This window comes from Littorina saxatilis, linkage group LG12 (assembly GCF_037325665.1).
Source record: "Littorina saxatilis isolate snail1 linkage group LG12, US_GU_Lsax_2.0, whole genome shotgun sequence".
NCBI lineage: Eukaryota > Metazoa > Mollusca > Gastropoda > Littorinimorpha > Littorinidae > Littorina > Littorina saxatilis.
In genome coordinates, this window is record NC_090256.1 from 29689433 (window position 1) to 29708637 (window position 19205).

Below are 19205 nucleotides of genomic sequence, written 5' to 3' on the forward strand. Positions count from 1 at the left end.
GTGTATCTGGTGCGTGCCAAAACTCTATTGAATCAGTGTTTACATGAACCAGACATTTTTTTAAAATTTTAAAAATACATACTGAGAAGAAGAAAAATTCATAAACGGGTCAGTTGTACCAGTTTTGATTGCTTCAGACGGGCGCAGTGGCGTCAGTGGTGGTGAGACGTCGGGCTCCTAATCGGGAGGTCGTGAGTTCGAATCCCGGTCGCTGCCGCCTGGTGGGCTAAGAGTGGAGATTTTTTCGATCTCCCAGGTCAACCTATGTGCAGACCTGCTAGTGACTTAACCCCCTTCGTGTGTACACGCAAGCACAAGATCAAGTGCACACGGAAAAGATCCTGTAATCCATGTCAGAGTTCGGTGGGTTATAGAAACACGAAAATACCCAGCATGCCTCCCCCGAAATTGGCGTATGCTGCCTGAATAGCGGGGTAAAATTGGTCATACACGTACAAATCCACTCGTGCTAAAACACATGAGTGAATTTAGGAGTCTGAGCCCACTGAAAGAAGAAGAAGATTGCTTTTGACAGTTTTTCCGGTTATCAAAGGACAGTTTTCACTATTTCAACTGAGACATACCTGTATATATACCGTAAACTACCTTGAAAACGCCCAGTATCGAGCAAACGCCCACCCCCTAGTTTGGGTCAAAAACTGTGTATAGGGTATAATAGTTAGTACCTCGTAAACGCCCATCCCCCACATTTGTTTCAAAGGTGTAAAAAAAGCAAGTTTATAGTTGATTCTAATCCTCTTCACAAAATACAGAGGTATCACTCGAGTAAATAAAACGTCACGTTGATAGTCGTCGTCGGCTTCTGTGGCGCACCCGCCAACCACCAACCCAGGCGGGTTATCCAGATCCAGATCCAGAAGATGCCGCAATGCAGTTATACCGTTGAGTGCATTCATTTGCCACTGCAGTCTCTGGATAGCCATGAAAAAAGTGGATGACGATTCGAGAGACTCGTCTAAGGTTTAAGAGGTCGGTCGACCTTGGGGGGGATTTAAAGAGATCGAGTGAACTGACTGTTTTTTTAATACGTCAAACACAGCGGCATATTAAAAAAACCAGTCAGTTCACGATTTTGCTAGATGACTTTAAAAGTTGTTGATAAATAACTTTTTGGTCAGCGGACCATTGTCTTTTTCCGAATGAAGTAATTGTTTTCTCCATGAAGGCATATTAATTAATTTTAAAAGACTGCATGTACTACATTTCACAGCCCTTCCCTCTATCAGGCCTTATATGCACAAATGGGTAGACACGGGAAATTCAGAGGAAACCCGTCGTTTGCATGTGTGAAATATGCGTTGGAAAGGAATTTGCTATGGGAAAAAAAGTAATAAAGCTGGCTGTGAGGCCTTGCCGAGGTGTGTAACTGTTGATTTTTAGTAGTCATTATGAAGAAATAATTAGCCTCCTGCCACATAAATTATTTCACTCGCAAAATCATATTGGTCTGATTGTGTTGAATCGTTTTTGAGAGGTATGTGGAGAAAAAAACGCAGTTTTTGAAATAAAGGTGAACATTCCAGTACCAGAGTGTCTCAAATGAGCTCTAAACATGTGTCAGTGTAGAGAAGGGATAAGTAGACAGTGTGTGTGAAGCAGTATCAATCATCAAGTCAGTCCACCGGTCATCGTGAGACAGGAGTTGTTGAAGGATAATGTGTTTATAACAAAAGTAAATGGGAAACAATAATGCACATGAATGTTTGTGCTGTGTTTCTGTTTGCATATGAGAGAGAGAGAGAGAGAGAGAGAGAGAGAGAGAGAGAGAGAGAGAGAGAGAGAGAGAATAATTTGTTTAAATATCTTTCAACCTGCCGACCTTGTTTTTGAGAGAGAGTGCATGCCTAAAAGTCCCTGTGTGTATAACCACAAGATGGACGGACAGCAAAAGCTGTTAAACTGAGCATAGCCTTTGTTAAGTACTTGTTTGTTTAAAGGAGACAACAAAGACACAAAGAAAAACACGCACAATTGTAATGAAAATGATATGCAATCATTTAATACAAAATCAGCATCAGACATTAAGAAATGAAATGTCAGAAAAATGGTACCACTTTGAACAGACACACACACAGAGAACCCCACAGTCACAGTCACACAATTAGCATGATCTTCATTCCTAATCAATTGATATAACTTACAATTATATATATTTTCTTGAACTGGATTGTGGCAAACAGCAGGAAACCAAAAACAAGGGTCACATACAAATAAATACTGCCAACATGGGCTTTTAAGGAACCCAGAATACAAAAAATATAAACAAGTAAACACAATCATCTATACACTGTTCTGTGTATGTTTTGATAACGCTAGCATCTACATCACTGGAAAAACTCTGCACCGCACCACACAAATAAATTAATCATATTTTTTGCCTCAATTATTTATTGCAGTCTTAGGACTGAAGACTCCAAAATACCTTTTTTTCAATCAGAATCAGGCATTTTGACTGCATTATTTGACCTAATAGTGATGATAAACATCAAATCAGCAGCAACATCTAAATCAAACATAATTATATTTAATCATTCATGGCGTAGTCTCTGCTGACAGAAAAATATTTGTACAACATATATTATTCCACATACAGACAACGCCGCTAAACTCGATCTCGTCGGGGCCCCCCCAAAGAGTTCGAGGTATGCGAAGTTCGTGTTATCCAACACGTCGGATAGCTCGATTTTTCAAAGGAAGACTTCGAGCTATCCGACGTCGAGGTAAGTGAAGGATTTTTAGTGATATAAAGAAGGCTGGTGGCCGGGACCAATGGTTCACTTCGACGTATCCGAAAAATCGAGGTAAGCAGCGTAGTCTTATCTACAGGACAGCTCTCAGCAGGCTCTTGGGGCTTTTTTGATGATGTGTGCAAATCTGCTTGCTATGGTGTATATATTTATATGTACGTATTTACGTGCGGCATGTGTGTGTGTTTGTGTGTGTGACGGTTTGTGTGTGTGTGTGTGTGACGGTTTGTGTGTGTGTGTGTGTGTGTGTGTGTGTGTGTGTGTGTGTGTGTGTGTTTGTATGTGCTTGTATGCTGACTTTATTAGCAGGCATCTGTCAAAAATTGTAACGATCAACGATCAAGTCAGTGTAATATCATGTATATACTTTTGATTTGATTACGTGAAATACTGCTTTTGTACATTTTCTTTTGTTTTACCATTGTAAAAACCAATTCACTGGTTATACAATTAAACAATCCATCCATCTCTCCCTCTGAGAACTATTTGTGACCCTCCACCACGGAATGAGTCGCATGTCACCTTTGCATGATTTTCATATTTTTACATTTTCCTCAAGAGTTTTTTATGCTCAATCCAGTGGTGAAAACCGTTTTAAAAAAAAGAGTGAAAACTCTTTGAGTTATAAGCCTGTGACTAAGGTGACCCTTAACCCTAGCGCAGAACCATGCGAGGTGACGTGCGACTCATTTCGTGGTGGAGGGTCACATTTTCCATGTTTTGTTTGCGACATAATCTTATGACGTTTACATTTGTGCGTCACTTCTCGTTTGACGTCATATGGAGATAAAAAAGTGGGAGATCGAGCTAACCGATGTGATGAAAATAAGGTGGGACCTGGGCATGAGATCGAGTTAAGCAGAAAATCGAGCTATCCAAAGTTGAGGTAAGTGAAGGAATTTTAGTGATAACAAGAAGGCTGCTGGCCGGGACCAATGGTTCACTTCGACGTATCCGGAAAATCGAGTTAAGCGAGTTCGAGTTAAGCGGCGTTATCACTAAGAAAACAATACATCAGAAAGTACGTTTCTCCATTACATAGATGTTTCATTTCATTTTCATATCACTGTGCCTCAAGCTCGCCCCCCTCCCCCCCCCCCCCCCTCCAAATGCATACTTACACACACTTCCCCCACACTCACGTGTGAGAACACATATACACACACACACACACCTGATACTACAACATATGCCTTATTCCTTGAGCATTACTGTTTGAGAATGTGAAAAGAATTTGAATACAGTCCAATCTTTCTTCAGAAAAGCAAAACACAAAATCTTGCCAGACTAAATGTTAAGTCAACTAAAAAAATAAAATTAAAACAAAGTACACAAAATAAGATTGTGACAGAAGCCAAGAAAATTTACAAAATAATCTGCTGGACTGAACTTTAAGTTTAAGGTACATGTACATTTTCTATTCTGCTTTTTCATCTAAAAAACCCAAACAAAGACACTGACATTTTGTAATCTGATGTGAGAAAGCCAGCTTCTTTATCAGCATGTTCACTGCATTCCTTCTTGGTCAATCTTTTGAGATATGCTCTTTCTTTCTTTCTTTATTTGGTGTTTAACGTCGTTTTCAACCACGAAGGGTTATATCGCGACGGGGAAAGGGGGAAGATGGGATAGAGCCACTTGTCAATTGTTTCTTGTTCACAAAAGCACTAATCAAAAATTTGCTCCAGGGGCTTGCAACTTAGTACAATATATTACCTTACTGGGAGAATGCAAGTTTCCAGTACAAAGGACTTAACATTTCTTACATACTGCTTGACTAAAATGTTTACAAAAAGTGACTATATTCTATACAAGAAATATTTAACAAGGGTAAAAGGAGAAACAGAATCCGTTAGTCGCCTCTTACGACATGCTGGGGAGCATCGGGTAATTTCTTCCCCCTAACCCGCGGGGGGTAGTCGCCTCTTACGACATGCTGGGGAGCATCGGGTAATTTCTTCCCCCTAACCCGCGGGGGGAAAGAGATATGCTCTAAATCAAATGATTTATAACAAAATTACACACACACACACTTTTTTGTGCATTCTCTTGATTTCATATGAAAAGTATTAAAAAATAGAATACATCATTGCTATTATGCAAAACTGAGGTTTGAGCATAAAAACATCATTATTTTTGGCACATACAGAAATGGTTACAATCAATCATACATAGTTTAAAGAAATCAACTTCTCATGTACACCATTCAAAATATGACATGAAATATTATGCAACTTTATTTTAAACGGGAGCTGACAAACAACTTGCCTGTCATGAATGAACACTGAGCGCATACACTGCCACATGGGCCATTACAACATCCACACACACCTGTCAATTCCTTTTCAGAAAACATGGAAAATGGTAATAAAAGAATGCAGGGCAAAAGGGCATTCGTCTTGCACAGGTGTAGAAATGACAATATTTTACATGATTGACTATCTGCATAATACCTGACAATTCAGTTGTGCTCCCAGAAAAGTGCACAATCCATTTAACTGATATACATGTATTATAATCAGCCTTTTTTGAATTTTTGTTTTTTTTAAGAATGCAATTGACACGTTCTATTTTTGCCAGTTATTCAAAAATTGCCCTCACTGTTGTCTTATGTTCAAGAAACTTCCCTCCTTTAGAAAAATGAATGTCTCTCTCCCTTTTCATTGTTGTGTGAACCCCATGATGTTCTGTACGTAGTATCTATCACTCTACAAATGCCCTACATACTATGGAGTGTGGCATAAAATGCAGACTGATGCAACATTTTTGTTTCTCTTCAGTCTATGCAGGCTCTCCCTATATGTTGCCAAGCTCTCACAAAAATTCAGATGCTTTGACTGTCTAATTACACTGCCAAAACCAATCCCTCCCTTTACGTCACAATGACTAACCACACCCATCATAATGCTAACACTAATCAAATTAAGGAGGGGAAAATCTTCACTGCATATTGCTGGCTCCTGTACAATGAGGTTATGTGAGCGAGTCAAGCATTGCCCAATGACCATGATGAACATGTATATTGAAAACATTGAGAAATAACTGATCATGGCACTGATAAAAATGTACGATGCTCTTAAAATGCTGTGTTCAGTAAGTCAGCAAGAGCATATACCATGAAAATGATTACATACACAATATTATTCATATAATGCTGAGCATGCTTTTATTTTTGGCACTTTTATGTTTAAAGCAGCTGATCTTGACTGACAAGGGCTTAAAGCAGAAGTCAATATCACAATTTTGTTTCTACATGTAATTGCCAGCCACTTTAATTTCTCACAGTTATTCATAAAAGTTGGCCCTTACTTTTCTGTTCGGTATAATTAAAAGTTGTGGGAAAATCTGGATATAGTAAGTTGCTGCAAGATGTTAGTTGCATCATGATTTCATTGTTTAGTTGTTTTGGTTGTACATGTACATACATTAGCTTTTTCTCACACATATTCTGTTGATCATGCAACTTGCATACTTAAAAAAAAGAAAGAAGCTTAATTAAAGGGAGGAGCAGGAGGGAGAGGCAAAATTTGGGAGTCAAATGTATATATAATAATTATACATATGTTCTCATAATGGATGTCATTTGTATCTACAGAGTGAGGAGAGTCAGTCTCTAAATACAAACCCTGAATTATGCAAACACTTGACTATTTGTAGATATCTCATTCAGCTCCATGAAATTTCTGACCTGAAAAGTGAAGAAATAATCATCTTTCTCTGTCTCAAACACATCGAATTATCAGGAAAGGAACAACATGAACTGTTGTCAATAACTGTATATATAGGTCCAATTCATTCTTCTTACTCGGCGTGACGTTATCAAATGGATCGGCTAGCTTTAGCCCTAAAGGGCACAACTCCGCTCATACTCTCTTCGCGCCGCCATATTGGATGCCGTCTTTGTTAGTTTTCTTCATTGCACTCTTGTTCTTTTTGTGTATTTCACTGTGTATGCAGACAGGGAAAGGCGCGAGTGCCGTAACCAACAGCGAAAACGGCCACACGACCACTCAGCGAACCGAAACAGAATCCCTAAGCTGCCTAAACGACAATAGTCAATCTATTGTCCCGAACCTACAACCCGGTCTGCCCTCGGGCGGACCACCCTCATCTTCCAAAAAGGGATGAATTGTCTCGTTGCTAAACCAAACAAACAACTATTACACCCTCCCTCCAATGAACCTGTACGCATAGTACACATACGGGGAATATAACCCGTTAATATACGACCACAGTACATTTAGTACAATACATCCTAGTACACACCATGGAGGAAAAATCCCACCATAAATCATACATAAATGATTATCTTTATTGTTTTTCTTCTTGTGAATAAACACAAGAAAGAAATGGGCTGAACAAACAAATACACGAATCACCGAGCCTTATATAAGCCTCAGTCACTGTGAGGACATTTGGGTAATAAACCACCAGTACGTGCAAGTACATCCTAAAAAGGGAAATGAATAATAGTCATCTATAAATGATTATTCTCAATTGAGAATCAAAATAATGAGGATATGGGTTTGAATAGTTGTCCCCTGACGAGGCTACCTTTCAGTTTCCCCAGAACACCTCTCTAAAACCACAAAGAAGCTATCCCAGCAATTTGAAACTGTAAATATTGCCGAAAAGTACTACAATTGGGAGAGGTACTTAGGGATCTCTGGGCTGCCTACTGCATTTGCCGGGTTTGGCAGACCCTTGATTTTTACCCCCTATGCCACACAACGTGTCATTTTCACTTTTGTCGAGTCGCCACCCAACGCTCAAGCACTGTCAGAGATCGTGCAAGGCATCCAACATGGCGGCGGATGACCAATTCCAGAGAGTTACGACCCGTGATTCTCATACCGCGCGCGCCGAGTAGAAATGCTGTTGATAACTTGAGTTTCTGCAATGGGCCTATAGCTTCTCTTTTGTTTTTTTAGATGCTTCAGAGTGATTGTGAATGCTATTTGCCTTTTCTCCTTCACTGTTATTTGTAGACATAAAGAGCTACCTTTGATGTCCTGACCCCACAAGTGCAGCAAAGAGATTAGGTAGACAGTTTTATTGTTGAAAACACCAGCACTTATAAACTTTGTACGCTCTGAGGGACACCATCTGGCCAGAGGAGACAGCGCTACAAAAGAAGCTATACGGCCCCAGAGAGGACAGCACGTTTCGCCCTGCAGTCCGGACTGACCATCTAACAGCGAACGACAAGAAGAAACTTTGTACATGTTTGTTTATCCTTTTAGAAAGATGCATCTATCTATCTATTTACCCACCTAACTACCAATCTACTCATAATAATTGTTGAAAAGAGTCTGGGACAGGCTGATTTTTCTTAACCCAGTGTGGGATTTTCAGTGGGGCGACCACCCCCAACCCAGCGCGTCCCCGGGTGGCGGATAGGGGAACGGTCTTCAGATATGGAGATCAGCCGCTTGCGGCCGCGGACCAAACTGGCGGTGTTTCCTACCAGGGCGGAGTGGGGTAGCAGGTGGCACTGCTACCCCCTTTGAAATGCTCCATCGTCCATTGACGGGACTCATCTAATGTGATTAATGGCGCATTAAAACCCTAGCTCCGGGTGGGATCCCGGCAAATCCTCCCCCCTGTGCTCTCAGGGTAGGACGTACGGGCCATGAGCTAAGGGTGAGGTAACCCCGACAGAAAACCCCGAATGCTGAAGACGGAGGACCCGGGCCGCACGGCGCATTCTAACAAACCACGGGTACACGCGCTTACGCAAATGATGACACAATCAACCAGCACAGATGGAAATGGCGCTCGCCCATTGAGGACCCCCCAGGGTGGAGCAGCGTCGGGTCCCATGCCTCAAAGGGACCCAGCCCCAACTACTGGAGGTCCCTCCCGTCCGTCTTGTCACGCCAGGGGACGCGGGAGGAGAGTGACTGGCACCACCACAACCAGAAAGAAAAAAGAAGTGTGGCCGTCACCAACTCCCTTGCAGACCAAACTATATGGCAGTTGACAGGAGTTGGAGAAAACGACAACATTTATCACCAGTGCTGGACTGATCGTGTAACCTCTGCGAACGCCAAGAAGAAGTTGAAAAGAGTGACAGGCTAGTATATACAGTGGAGTCCAGCTATAACAAACCTGGGTCGAAGAATGAAAATAAGCCGCACATCAAAGGAAGAATACAGAGTGGAAATATGTGTGCTCTGTGTGTGCAGCGAGATCAAAGGCAGGTCCATTGTGATGCCTTGACACTGACCTTCTTCCCAGGGGTCAATGACCCAGTTTTAGCTATGAGAGGTGGTTCCCCTGTCATATCTGAGAGAGGAAACACTTCCTGCACCGGGGTCAGTGACCGAGTTTAACCTATGGGGCGGTCTCTTTGATGTCTTGAGAGGAAACATGGCCAGGGTAGTACCTAGTAGCTGAAACATGCATTATCACAAGTTGTTTGACTGGTACTCAGGCGGTCTCTTTGATTTTTTTCTTTGAGGAGGAAAAAAGTCGCGCCTTATGACCCAGAAAATACGGTACACGCTTTTACACGACTTTTTAAATTTTACTTCTAAAATTACAGTAAAGTGAACATTTGAACTATGCCTCTCTATGGATTATATTATGAAGCTGTTGAAAACATGCAGAGATTGTACTCTCCAAGGAAAGATCGATGGGACGATCATTTGAAGGTGAGTGGGAAAACTTGTCTTGAGGCCATTTTGGGTTGAAAACTCTACAGCGAATTACTGATATAACGAACTAAAATGTATCTCCCTTGAGATTCGTTGTACCCGGACTCCACTGTATGGGCAAGTCAGATGACATTTTTAAAATATCCACACGTAGTTTATTTGTGAGAAAATACCAATAAAGCTGTTTTCATTGTAATCTGAAACGTTTGAATGCAATGATATCAAAAGTTTGTAGCAAATACTAATGTATTACTATTTTTTATTGAATTTCAAACATAAATTTACCCCCACTTTTTGCTGTTTTTCCCCACTTTTTGGGGGTATGATCAGAAAAGCTTACATTTAATAATAAAATAATTGTTTTCTTTTTATTTGAAGTTGCTTCTATGTCATGGAACAGTCTTTTGTTGAAAAAATATATGCATGGGTGAAACTGATCAGAATTGAAAATAAGGAAAATGAGGCCGGGGTCCAGGGGCCGCCCAGGCCTTGGTGGGGTGCAGGGGCAACGCCCTGCTAGGGGAGGGCTTCCTGAAGAAAACAAAAAATCAGGCTTTTTAAGGGTAAAAGTAGGCCTCTCCTGGTATCTAAAACACACAAATATGCACATTAAACAATGGTAACAAATGCCAAGCTGTAGTCCGATAATTCGCGTGCTCAGTGAAACAAAGACTCAGCGATGTCCGGTCACTGTGTTAGAGAAAATACGGATCGGATCGCCGGCGAATTTTTTTTTTTTTTAAAAGATTTTCAAAACAAGGAATTCCTTATTTGACCAATTTCATTTGGCGGATTTCCGCCCTGAGGCGGAAAAGTTTCACCCATGTATATATTAAAGTTATGAAATTAACACTTCAAAATGTACAGTTTCTTGTGACTGTTCATGTCACACTCAGAAAATGTCCCTTTTCTTCTTTGCCCAAAGTAATCAAAATCAGGCAACCCAGAATGTTGCTTCAGAACTACTCCTCGTAACAGGGGGTAGGATGGCAGGCAATGGACACAATGATTTCATGATTAAAACTGGGTTTTTTGTGTGATCAGGAAAAAGTTTGTTATTTTTTGTGGAACGCATTGTTGCATAAATGAAAAACTGTTTCTTGTGACGTGACACATACATGATGAGAATTTTCAAAGAAAAATGATCTGTGATCACTTTATTTGGCTATGAATGCAAAGAGTCCATCAAATGTTTATATAAAAAAATGTTTTTTAATCTTGGTTTTTAATTCAAATGAACTCAATTCTAGCACTGAAAATGTTGTGCATCACGAGAAACAGTTTTACAAGCAACACATCAAACACTAATTTCTCATTATGTCAACAACCTGCAGTCTTTTAAATGACAAGTTTGAACAGTTCAATCATTTAACATAACAAAAATACAGAAACCCAAAATGAAAATTCATTGTCCTCTTGGGCACCTTTTGGGAGTTGCCCATATGTAGAATGTTTATCAGCAGCAGAAAAGTCTTTATCTTCAGCATTTACCACTAATGTCAGCAGCAACATCTGTTTTGAACATCATTGTAACAGATGTCGTCTTACTATATAAAAGTCTTCTTCTGTTGTGAAAATAAGAAGCTTCACATGTCATTTACAACCAGCTGGTGTATGCCACATACATGTATCTTTTCTTTTTTTGATCCTTACAAGCAGGCATATCAGTGAACACAATGAACACTTATAAAACACTGTGGAATAACACTGCATCGATGCAGAAACAATGAAAGATGAAACATCTTCAACAGCAAAAGCTCAATAACAGCAGCTTGAGTGTGATTATTATCCCGAGATCAAATGGGAAAGTAACTGCAAAGATACAAAAGACAGATGCCGAACACAATGCCCTGTAAACCTTTTCAAGGAGGGCCAGAAGAACATGTTAAGAGCCTAAAAAAAAGTCAGTCTCGCACTACCTGAATTAGAACAAATACCATGACTTTCTCAAATACACAAGGTAAGTATGAAAATCAATTAATAATAAAGTAATTTCAAGACGCTTCTTTCTTGCTGTTCTTTAGTGCCCAGAATCTTAAAGTGAACGGAGCACTGTCGGACATCTGAGGCCTTTGAGGCACTTCTGACATATCAAAATTTTCCTTTTGTGTGATCATGTTGTTACAAGGCATATGCCATATATTATGTGTCATTACCAGTGAGGAAAATCCCATGAAAGTAACAAACCGCACAATCAGTTATCTCTGGCCAATTCAACCCCCTTTAGACATCAATTTTGAAAGAAAAATATTAAAAAAAATAAATAAATAAATGAAACTCATCTCCGATAAACTTTTCCCATAAAAAAATTACCAAGCAAAGAAATTATCCCATTCAAGTGTCTCTCCAAACAGATATGTCCCTATCGATTTAAATGTTAATACTAGTTAGCAGTCAAGAGGGTTTAAAGAAATCAAAACGCAGAACATCTTATTATTCAAACAGATGGTTGGTTGGTGGATTGTTTTTTTTATCTTCCCTACATGGCTATCCGGGACCGATGCAAGATACTTATTAACAGTTATGAGGGTTCTTAGAGGAATTAAATTGACAAACACCACATTCATTTTGAAATACTAAGCAAGTTTGCAGGGACAAATCTCCATTACCCACTATCCATTACATGTGCTGATTGTTCTCTTTGCCTGCGCGCGTATAGTATGTTGGTTATGTTTGGTCATAGTATGTTTGTTTATGTTTGGTCGTTATCTTTGCCTGTGCGTGTATTGTATGTTTGGTCGTTTTCTTTGCCTGTGCATGTATAGTTTGCTGGTTATGTTTGGTCGGTTTCTTTGCCTGTGCGTGTATAGTATGCTTGGTCGATGTATGTATTGTAAAGCGCTAAGAGTAGACATTTTTCTAGAACAGCGCTATAAAAGTTTGCATTATTATTATTATCCAGATGAAGCCATTTGTATGCTTTTACTGCTGGAAGTGGGGGTGGAACTGCAAAGTCACTGGGCCTGTATGAACAATGATGATCACACTTGCGTTCTTCTTCATGTCCCTGTACATTTCATGCTGTATACAAAAAAGTGTTCTACAGCAAATCGCACCATGTTAAGGATAATCATCATCATCTATTGGAAGAAAAAATCCAAGAAATGTAAAAGCTATTTTGATTCTTTGTCTTGACACTTCATAGCTAACAAAAAACAACAACAGCAAAACAAATAAAAGTGAATAAAGGCACAAAAATGAAACCTCAAGTGTACCTTCACAGAATCTGTACAACTATTTTAAAGTTTGACAGTAGTAAACATGCCAAGATGGTGATAAATAACGTACAGCTATTCGTAACTGAATCTAGTAAAAGAGATCAGAAGAAACATCAGATCCTCTGATGCAGTTAACATTTTTTCACAGAAATCTCTTAACCTTCACTTTTGGTGAAATCACTAATATTGAGCAGACCTGTGATTTATAAATCAAATGTACCTACTTTTTTGTGCTAATTTTGACACACACAAAAGGAGCACCCACAAAACACCCACAGCTAAGGCATCAAATCTACTAAAAATAGTATATATTTACATATTCATTTTTAATATCTCATGTCTGTTTTCAAGTTAAGATTAGAAATACAAGACTGATCATTGGACAATATGTGGTGCCACATCATAACAATTGATATGTCCTTCTGCACTTCCTGTTCAAAATACTGAAGTGTGTGCAATACTAAAAATACTGCTGTTATGGCACTGCTGTGATGAAACAAGACAGTAAAGCTGAAACACCACCAATAGACCAATTCATCTTTGACAAGCTCTCAATTGCAGGAACACAGGCAGTCCAGTAGATTTATGTAGGTCAGGGTTGCTGGAGTCTGCTCTGCTGAAAGAGTCCTCAAGTGAGCACCAAACTCTTGAACACTAATGCTGAATTCTCTCCTCTCCTCTGGTGTCAATGCTGGGAGGTTTGAGCCTTTGAGAATCTGGGGCCTCAGGTCGCCACTCAGACGTCCTGTGTGACAATAAAGGTAACAAAGAATTAGTGTACAGACAGCCACAACAATTCTGCATTACAAGCTTTCATTTGTATTATCATCATTATTATGATGAAAGTTGTGTAAACCAGTCAATTTACGCACAATAATTATAACTAATCAAATGGTGCATCGTATTTGACAAGCTTTCATCATCATCATCATCATCATCATCATCATCATCAATCATCATTATGATTGTTCTGTTAACTGTCAGATCAGGCACTTTACCAATGGAACATATCTTCAATTTCACAAAAAGTATGATGCCAGGATACTTTTAGAGCCAAGTTTGCTGAGAGCTCCCTCTCTTTTCCAGCATATTTATTCACATGAAGTTTCCCAAGCCTCTGGTAGCAAAATCAAAAGCCAACTCATAAGAATAAGGAATAACCAGTGTTGGTGTGATGTTTCAGAAAGCCAACAGTTTGGTTTATTTGAGAAAAAAAGCCAATGAACACTGTACATAATGATTGTCAGCGGTAAAAATATAACAATATGAACAAACACTTGATTGACTATTGTTTGCAGTCTAAGTTTGTGTGCGTGTGCATGTGTGTGTGTTCGTACATGTATATATGTGTGTATGTGTGTGTGTGTGTGTGTGTGTGTGTGTGTGTGTGTGTGTGTGTGTGTGTGTGTGTGTGTGTGTGTGTGTGTGTGTGTGTGTGTGTGTGTGTGTGTGTGTGTGTGTGTGTGTGTGTGTGTGTGTGTGTGTGTGTGTGTGTGTGTGTGTGTGTGTGTGTGTGTGTGTGTGTGTGTGTGTGTGTGTGTGTGTGTGTGTGTGTGTGTGTGTGTGTGTGTGTGTGTGTGTGTGTGTGTGTGTGTGTGTGTGTGTGTGTGTGTGTGTGTGTGTGTGTGTGTGTGTGTGTGTGTGTGTGTGTGTGTGTGTGTGTGTGTGTGTGTGTGTGTGTGTGTGTGTGTGTGTGTGTGTGTGTGTGTGTGTGTGTGTGTGTGTGTGTGTGTGTGTGTGTGTGTGTGTGTGTGTGTGTGTGTGTGTGTGTGTGTGTGTGTGTGTGTGTGTGTGTGTGTGTGTGTGTGTGTGTGTGTGTGTGTGTGTGTGTGTGTGTGTGTGTGTGTGTGTGTGTGTGTGTGTGTCTGTCTGTCTGTCTGTCTGTCTGTCTGTCTGTTCATACGTATGTGTGTGTTTTCTTAATTCAAGTTTCCACTGGCCTTTTTTCGGCTATAAGAAATGACCCTGAAATTTAATGGGAGGCTAAAGGCCCACTCCGCCTTGTGAAAACAACTGCCTCACTGTCTCAGATCTGGTCAGGTTCCAACATGGGATAAGACCATCCCTCCACTTGGTCACATACCAAAGATCAACACCTTGACTGCTTGCTGTGGTGAGTTTAAATTTGTATGAAAAAGGCACCAGTTAAATTAATTCTAAAAGAAAAGCCTACTGTGCACAGACAGTACCTAGGCTGTTTATTTTTAATATTTGACCAAGTGGAGGGATGGTCTTTTCCCATGTTAAAGCCTGTCCAGAACTGAGACGGTATGGGTTAACCGTTTTGACCAGGCGGAGTGGGCCTTTATAACCCACCGTCTAAACAAGCAAGGATCATGAAAGGCCATGTATGCAAACTTTGAAAAGCCCAGACAAAAACTTAAACGAAAAGTTCAATCCTTTTTCTTTGAAAAGTGTCCACTCCTTAATTAGTTATCAGGAAGATAAGAAGTGACTTACTCTGTCTGCAAGCAATGAAGCTTTTTGAGATGAAGTAGATGAGCATTGCCAGTTCCTCGCAACTCTGAGGAGAATACATAGGAGCCGCAGCATTCTCATCGTCAGATGGTGAGGGTGGGGGCGTCATGTGGTCCTGAGGGGGCAATGCCATGTAGTAGTTGTGGATCACTTCTCTGAATGACGATGGGAACTGGGAGCTGACAATAGTGCTTTCACACTGGTCCTCCATCACCAACCTCAGAAAATAGAACAACAGCAGGGGGCTGCTCACGCTCTGAATCAGCTCTTTCTTGACCGACCCGTCGGTCAAGTACTTGTAGGTCCTTTTCAGCTCGGAAGCCAGCTTCTTTGCGGCCTCCTGTCGGTCTCTGCTGACCAGGACGGTGACGCTGAGCAGAGCCTGCAGCTGACAGATCCACATCTTGGCCTCGCCCATGTGTTGGGGCTGCCTCACTACCAGGCAGAAGTCCAGCCAGTGCATCACCTGCCTGACAAGAGTCTGCGAGCCATCAGATGACAGGCACGTGAAGGTCAGTGATTTGCTGACGCTTTTCTGATCAGCCAGTTTGCACTCGCTCAGGTTCAGCTGCAAGCCCTTGATATAGAGCTGAAAAAAGAGCTTGGCTTGGTGGAAACTGGGCAGCCCCCCTTCAGAAGTGTCCCTAGATCTGGCAGCTGATGATGTACGGCTCCCTCGGCCCAGTGAGGAGTTTGTACTCAGAAGGTGTTTCTTCATCACATCACCGGCGACTAGCACTGAGGGCACATCAATGCTAATCAGATCTGGGTACATTTGCCATAACTTCAAAACTACCACATAACTACATGTACACACTTTCTCCTCCACTTGCGCAAAGAAGCCATTGTTCACAACCTTTTGTATCAAGCTAGACGGAGGTTTTCTCCTGTATGTGAAATCTTCTAGCACGTCTATGAAGTTAAAAAAACTATTATTGTCAGTGAGATCGTCTGACAAATCATCGAGACAAGATGACTGCAGTCTTGCAAAATCTGTACAAAGCCTATCTACTGCTGCTGGAATAGTTGTCACATCCTGCAAGAACTTTACCCCGCTAAACCTGTTTTTGGTGCGTCGTTTGTCTGTTTCTGTTGCCACAGAGATCCTCCTCCCAAACGCAGGTTTGGAAGAACTTTCAACAGGAAACGCAAACACGCTGTACTCTTTCTGCTCTACAGGAGAGGAGCCTGCCTGCATCTCCTGACTAATCCTATCCCGCCTCCTCTTCATCTGCTCTGTCCTCCTCTCCTCCGTCTGTGTTGACGACTTGGCACAATCAGCCACCTGCTCTGTCCTCCTCTCCTCCGTCTGTGTTGACGACTTGGCACAATCAGCCACCTGCTCTCTGTGGGGTGAGGAGGCAGCACTGCTGCTCTGTGAGTCTCCACCCCCTTCTGTCTTTGGGTGCTTGGAGGTGGAACTGAAGGAGTCTGTAAAGTGTCTCTCCCTTTTGTGCTTCCTGACACTGACAGAGGATGGCTTCCTGGAGGAGGGGGAGGAAGAGTGGAAGGGATTAAAGCCTATCTGAGTCATCACCCTAGGGGGCTGGGTGTCCAGATCTGGAAGGAAGTCTTCCAGGTCTGGCAAACAGTCAGAGTCTGAGTCACTGGACCAGACCTCTAGGGTTGATTCAGAGGAGGTGGCAGCTTGGTTGCCTGGTTGTTGAGCCTGTGTCTGGCCCCATGGTTTGCCTTGGTTGTCTGCACAACCTTCAGCCGTTTTCTCTTTGCTGCCACTGTCACCAGGAGACCGGGCCTCACTGCACATCTTTTTCGGCAGGACCTGAAACACATTCACAGGTGAAAACAATCTGAAGAGGAGACACAGTACAAAGAATAAGCATTCAAACAGTGAAATCACAAAAGTATGGGTGATGCAGACAAGGTAAACCAAATAAAAAGCACACAGTCATAAATTTAGAACTTCCAAACAAAATACTGCTTGTCCATGTTTCTGTGTATAAGTGCAAATACTTAGATATTTAAGGAAAACTAAATATTTATGAGGTAAAATAAAGTGCAGTAAAGGAGTGTATTAACCTGAAAAGAAAGCTCAACAACACTGCCCTCGCCCCAAACATATCGCACCACAGCTTTACTTTACAAGAAGAAGAAGATGACAAGGTAAGTTCACTTCAGCCCCACCTGGAGAAAAGAAACAAAGAATGACAGAAAGTAAGAAAGACAGAACGACAGATAGAAGACAGAAAATACAGGCATGGAAATTGAACATTTTAAAAAAGGCTGAAAATTTATAACTGTAGACGCGAAGGGTCAAGTTACTAGTGGTGTTGTGGAGATCGCTAGATACCACTTAATCGAAGTAAGTTCCATAACATTATGGAACTTACTTTGATTAAGTGCGCAGTCACTCATGACGTAAGCGTAGACGCTCATCGGACAGACGGAACTGTGTAGATCTAACCAGATTAGTGTCGATGTTTCCCGAATATTCTAGTATGTCCATTAACTATACAAGTAGGGCTGCGCACACGTATTGTTGTTCTTTACCAGTCTTGCACTTGTTCTTTCTTACACTGTGCTGAGAGATATTGTCACCGTTGTTCCAGCTGTTAATAAATCTACAGAACCTACACAACTCGTTGTGTCTCCTTTGCGACTAAGAGTGAAGAAAGGAAAAACACGACAAGGGGGGTCCGAGGAGGGGGGGGGGGGGGGGGGGGGGGGGGGGGGGGGGGGGGGGGGGGAATTTCTCCAAAGAACCCAGATGGTGCAATCTGGTGTCATCTGAGCTCCAAGTTTGCCATTAAATTCTGTTTTTAGAATCAGAGTTTTTAGTACCAATTTTTGCTTTTTTAAAGAAAAAAAATATATACATGGTTTAAATTTGTTAAAAAAATTGATCTGTTGAGACAAACAGGAAAATGTAACTTGTAACACAATCTGTGCAATCTGGTTTACTTTCAAACATAAAAGTTCAAGTAACTGAGGCGGGCGGTAGCAGTGCATGAACAAAGTACGGACAGTTTTCGTGGACTTTTGCGCAAAGGCAAAAGTAACCGGTGCTTTTTTTGTGTGCCTCCCCCCTTTATTTTTTCGGCGGACACTTTTGCTTTTTCGGCGGAACAAAACAAAAAATTCGCCGTTCGGCGGACAATTCCCATGCCTGAAAATAATTCTGATTCTCACAAGAGAGCCAGACACTCCAAAGGAACACTCCAGGACGGTTTCAATACCATGAATCAGTCTCAACAGTCAAAAACCAAAGAACCCACCCACCCACCCATCCCTGTACAATACCAAACTAATCATTTGCTAATCTGCTGGGATGTTCAACTTCAATTCCAAGGGCGCCTGGCTCATTCTACACTGTTGTAAGAAAAAGAAGAAAACAGTGAGTCACACAATTCCTTTTTGTTAATTAAGAAAGAGTTGGAATGTTGACTACTATAAATGTTAAAGGCACACACAGACTCCCGTAAACATTCTGTTTCTGATTACTGAACTCCCCGAGCCTCTGCATACAGTACAAACATACTTCCATTTGAACGCTCACTGAATGGGAACATCCTGGATAATTTTCATCGAGAGTGAGACATTTTCAACGAATTTATTTTGTGCAGTCAGAACGGGCTGTTTGATACCACAATCGGACTCCTCGTTTTGGCGCTAGAACTAACTTTAAAAATCTAAATAATAAATTGACAGCTTGTAAAACAAACATTCTTAAATCATAAAGACAAGATAAAGACAAAATCAGTACAACTCGAAGTTTTGAAAGTTTTAAAAAAGGGAGCCCGGTGCAGGTCACGCAAGGTCGTGTTTCTCAAGCAGACAAACTTTCTGCATGTCGCTTCTTTCTTTGACGTCTACCGCGGCCGATAAGTCCGCGTGACTCGCAGTCGTTTGTTACAGTTTAGATTCAGAGGTACACAATATTGTGCTATTGCAGATACAGCGAGTTGCATTCAAATCACAAACTGACCAAGCATTTGTGAAACAAGAAGAGCAAACGCTCGATCGAGTCACTTTCGCAGTTCTGAATATTATATGAGGCATCAGATGGACAGGAAGAAATTGCTATTCACAACACAATGAGTCACGTTCACATAAAATTTGAG

The 19205-nt window shown here is 41.2% G+C and overlaps 1 protein-coding gene across 1 annotated transcript in view; it reads right to left on the reverse strand.

Annotated features, from left to right (window-relative positions):
• Positions 1–1998: 1998 nt before the first annotated feature.
• LOC138981713 (uncharacterized) overlaps positions 1999–19205 on the reverse strand; it is a 48250-nt gene continuing 31043 nt past the window's right edge. The window contains exons 2-4 of the mRNA XM_070354736.1: positions 15106–16906; positions 4692–13390; positions 1999–4628 (exon numbers count right to left, since the gene is read on the reverse strand). Coding sequence (XP_070210837.1) covers positions 13197–13390; positions 15106–16906 — 1995 coding nt within the window. The 3' untranslated portion in view covers positions 1999–4628; positions 4692–13196. The remainder of the gene's footprint in view (positions 4629–4691; positions 13391–15105; positions 16907–19205) is intronic.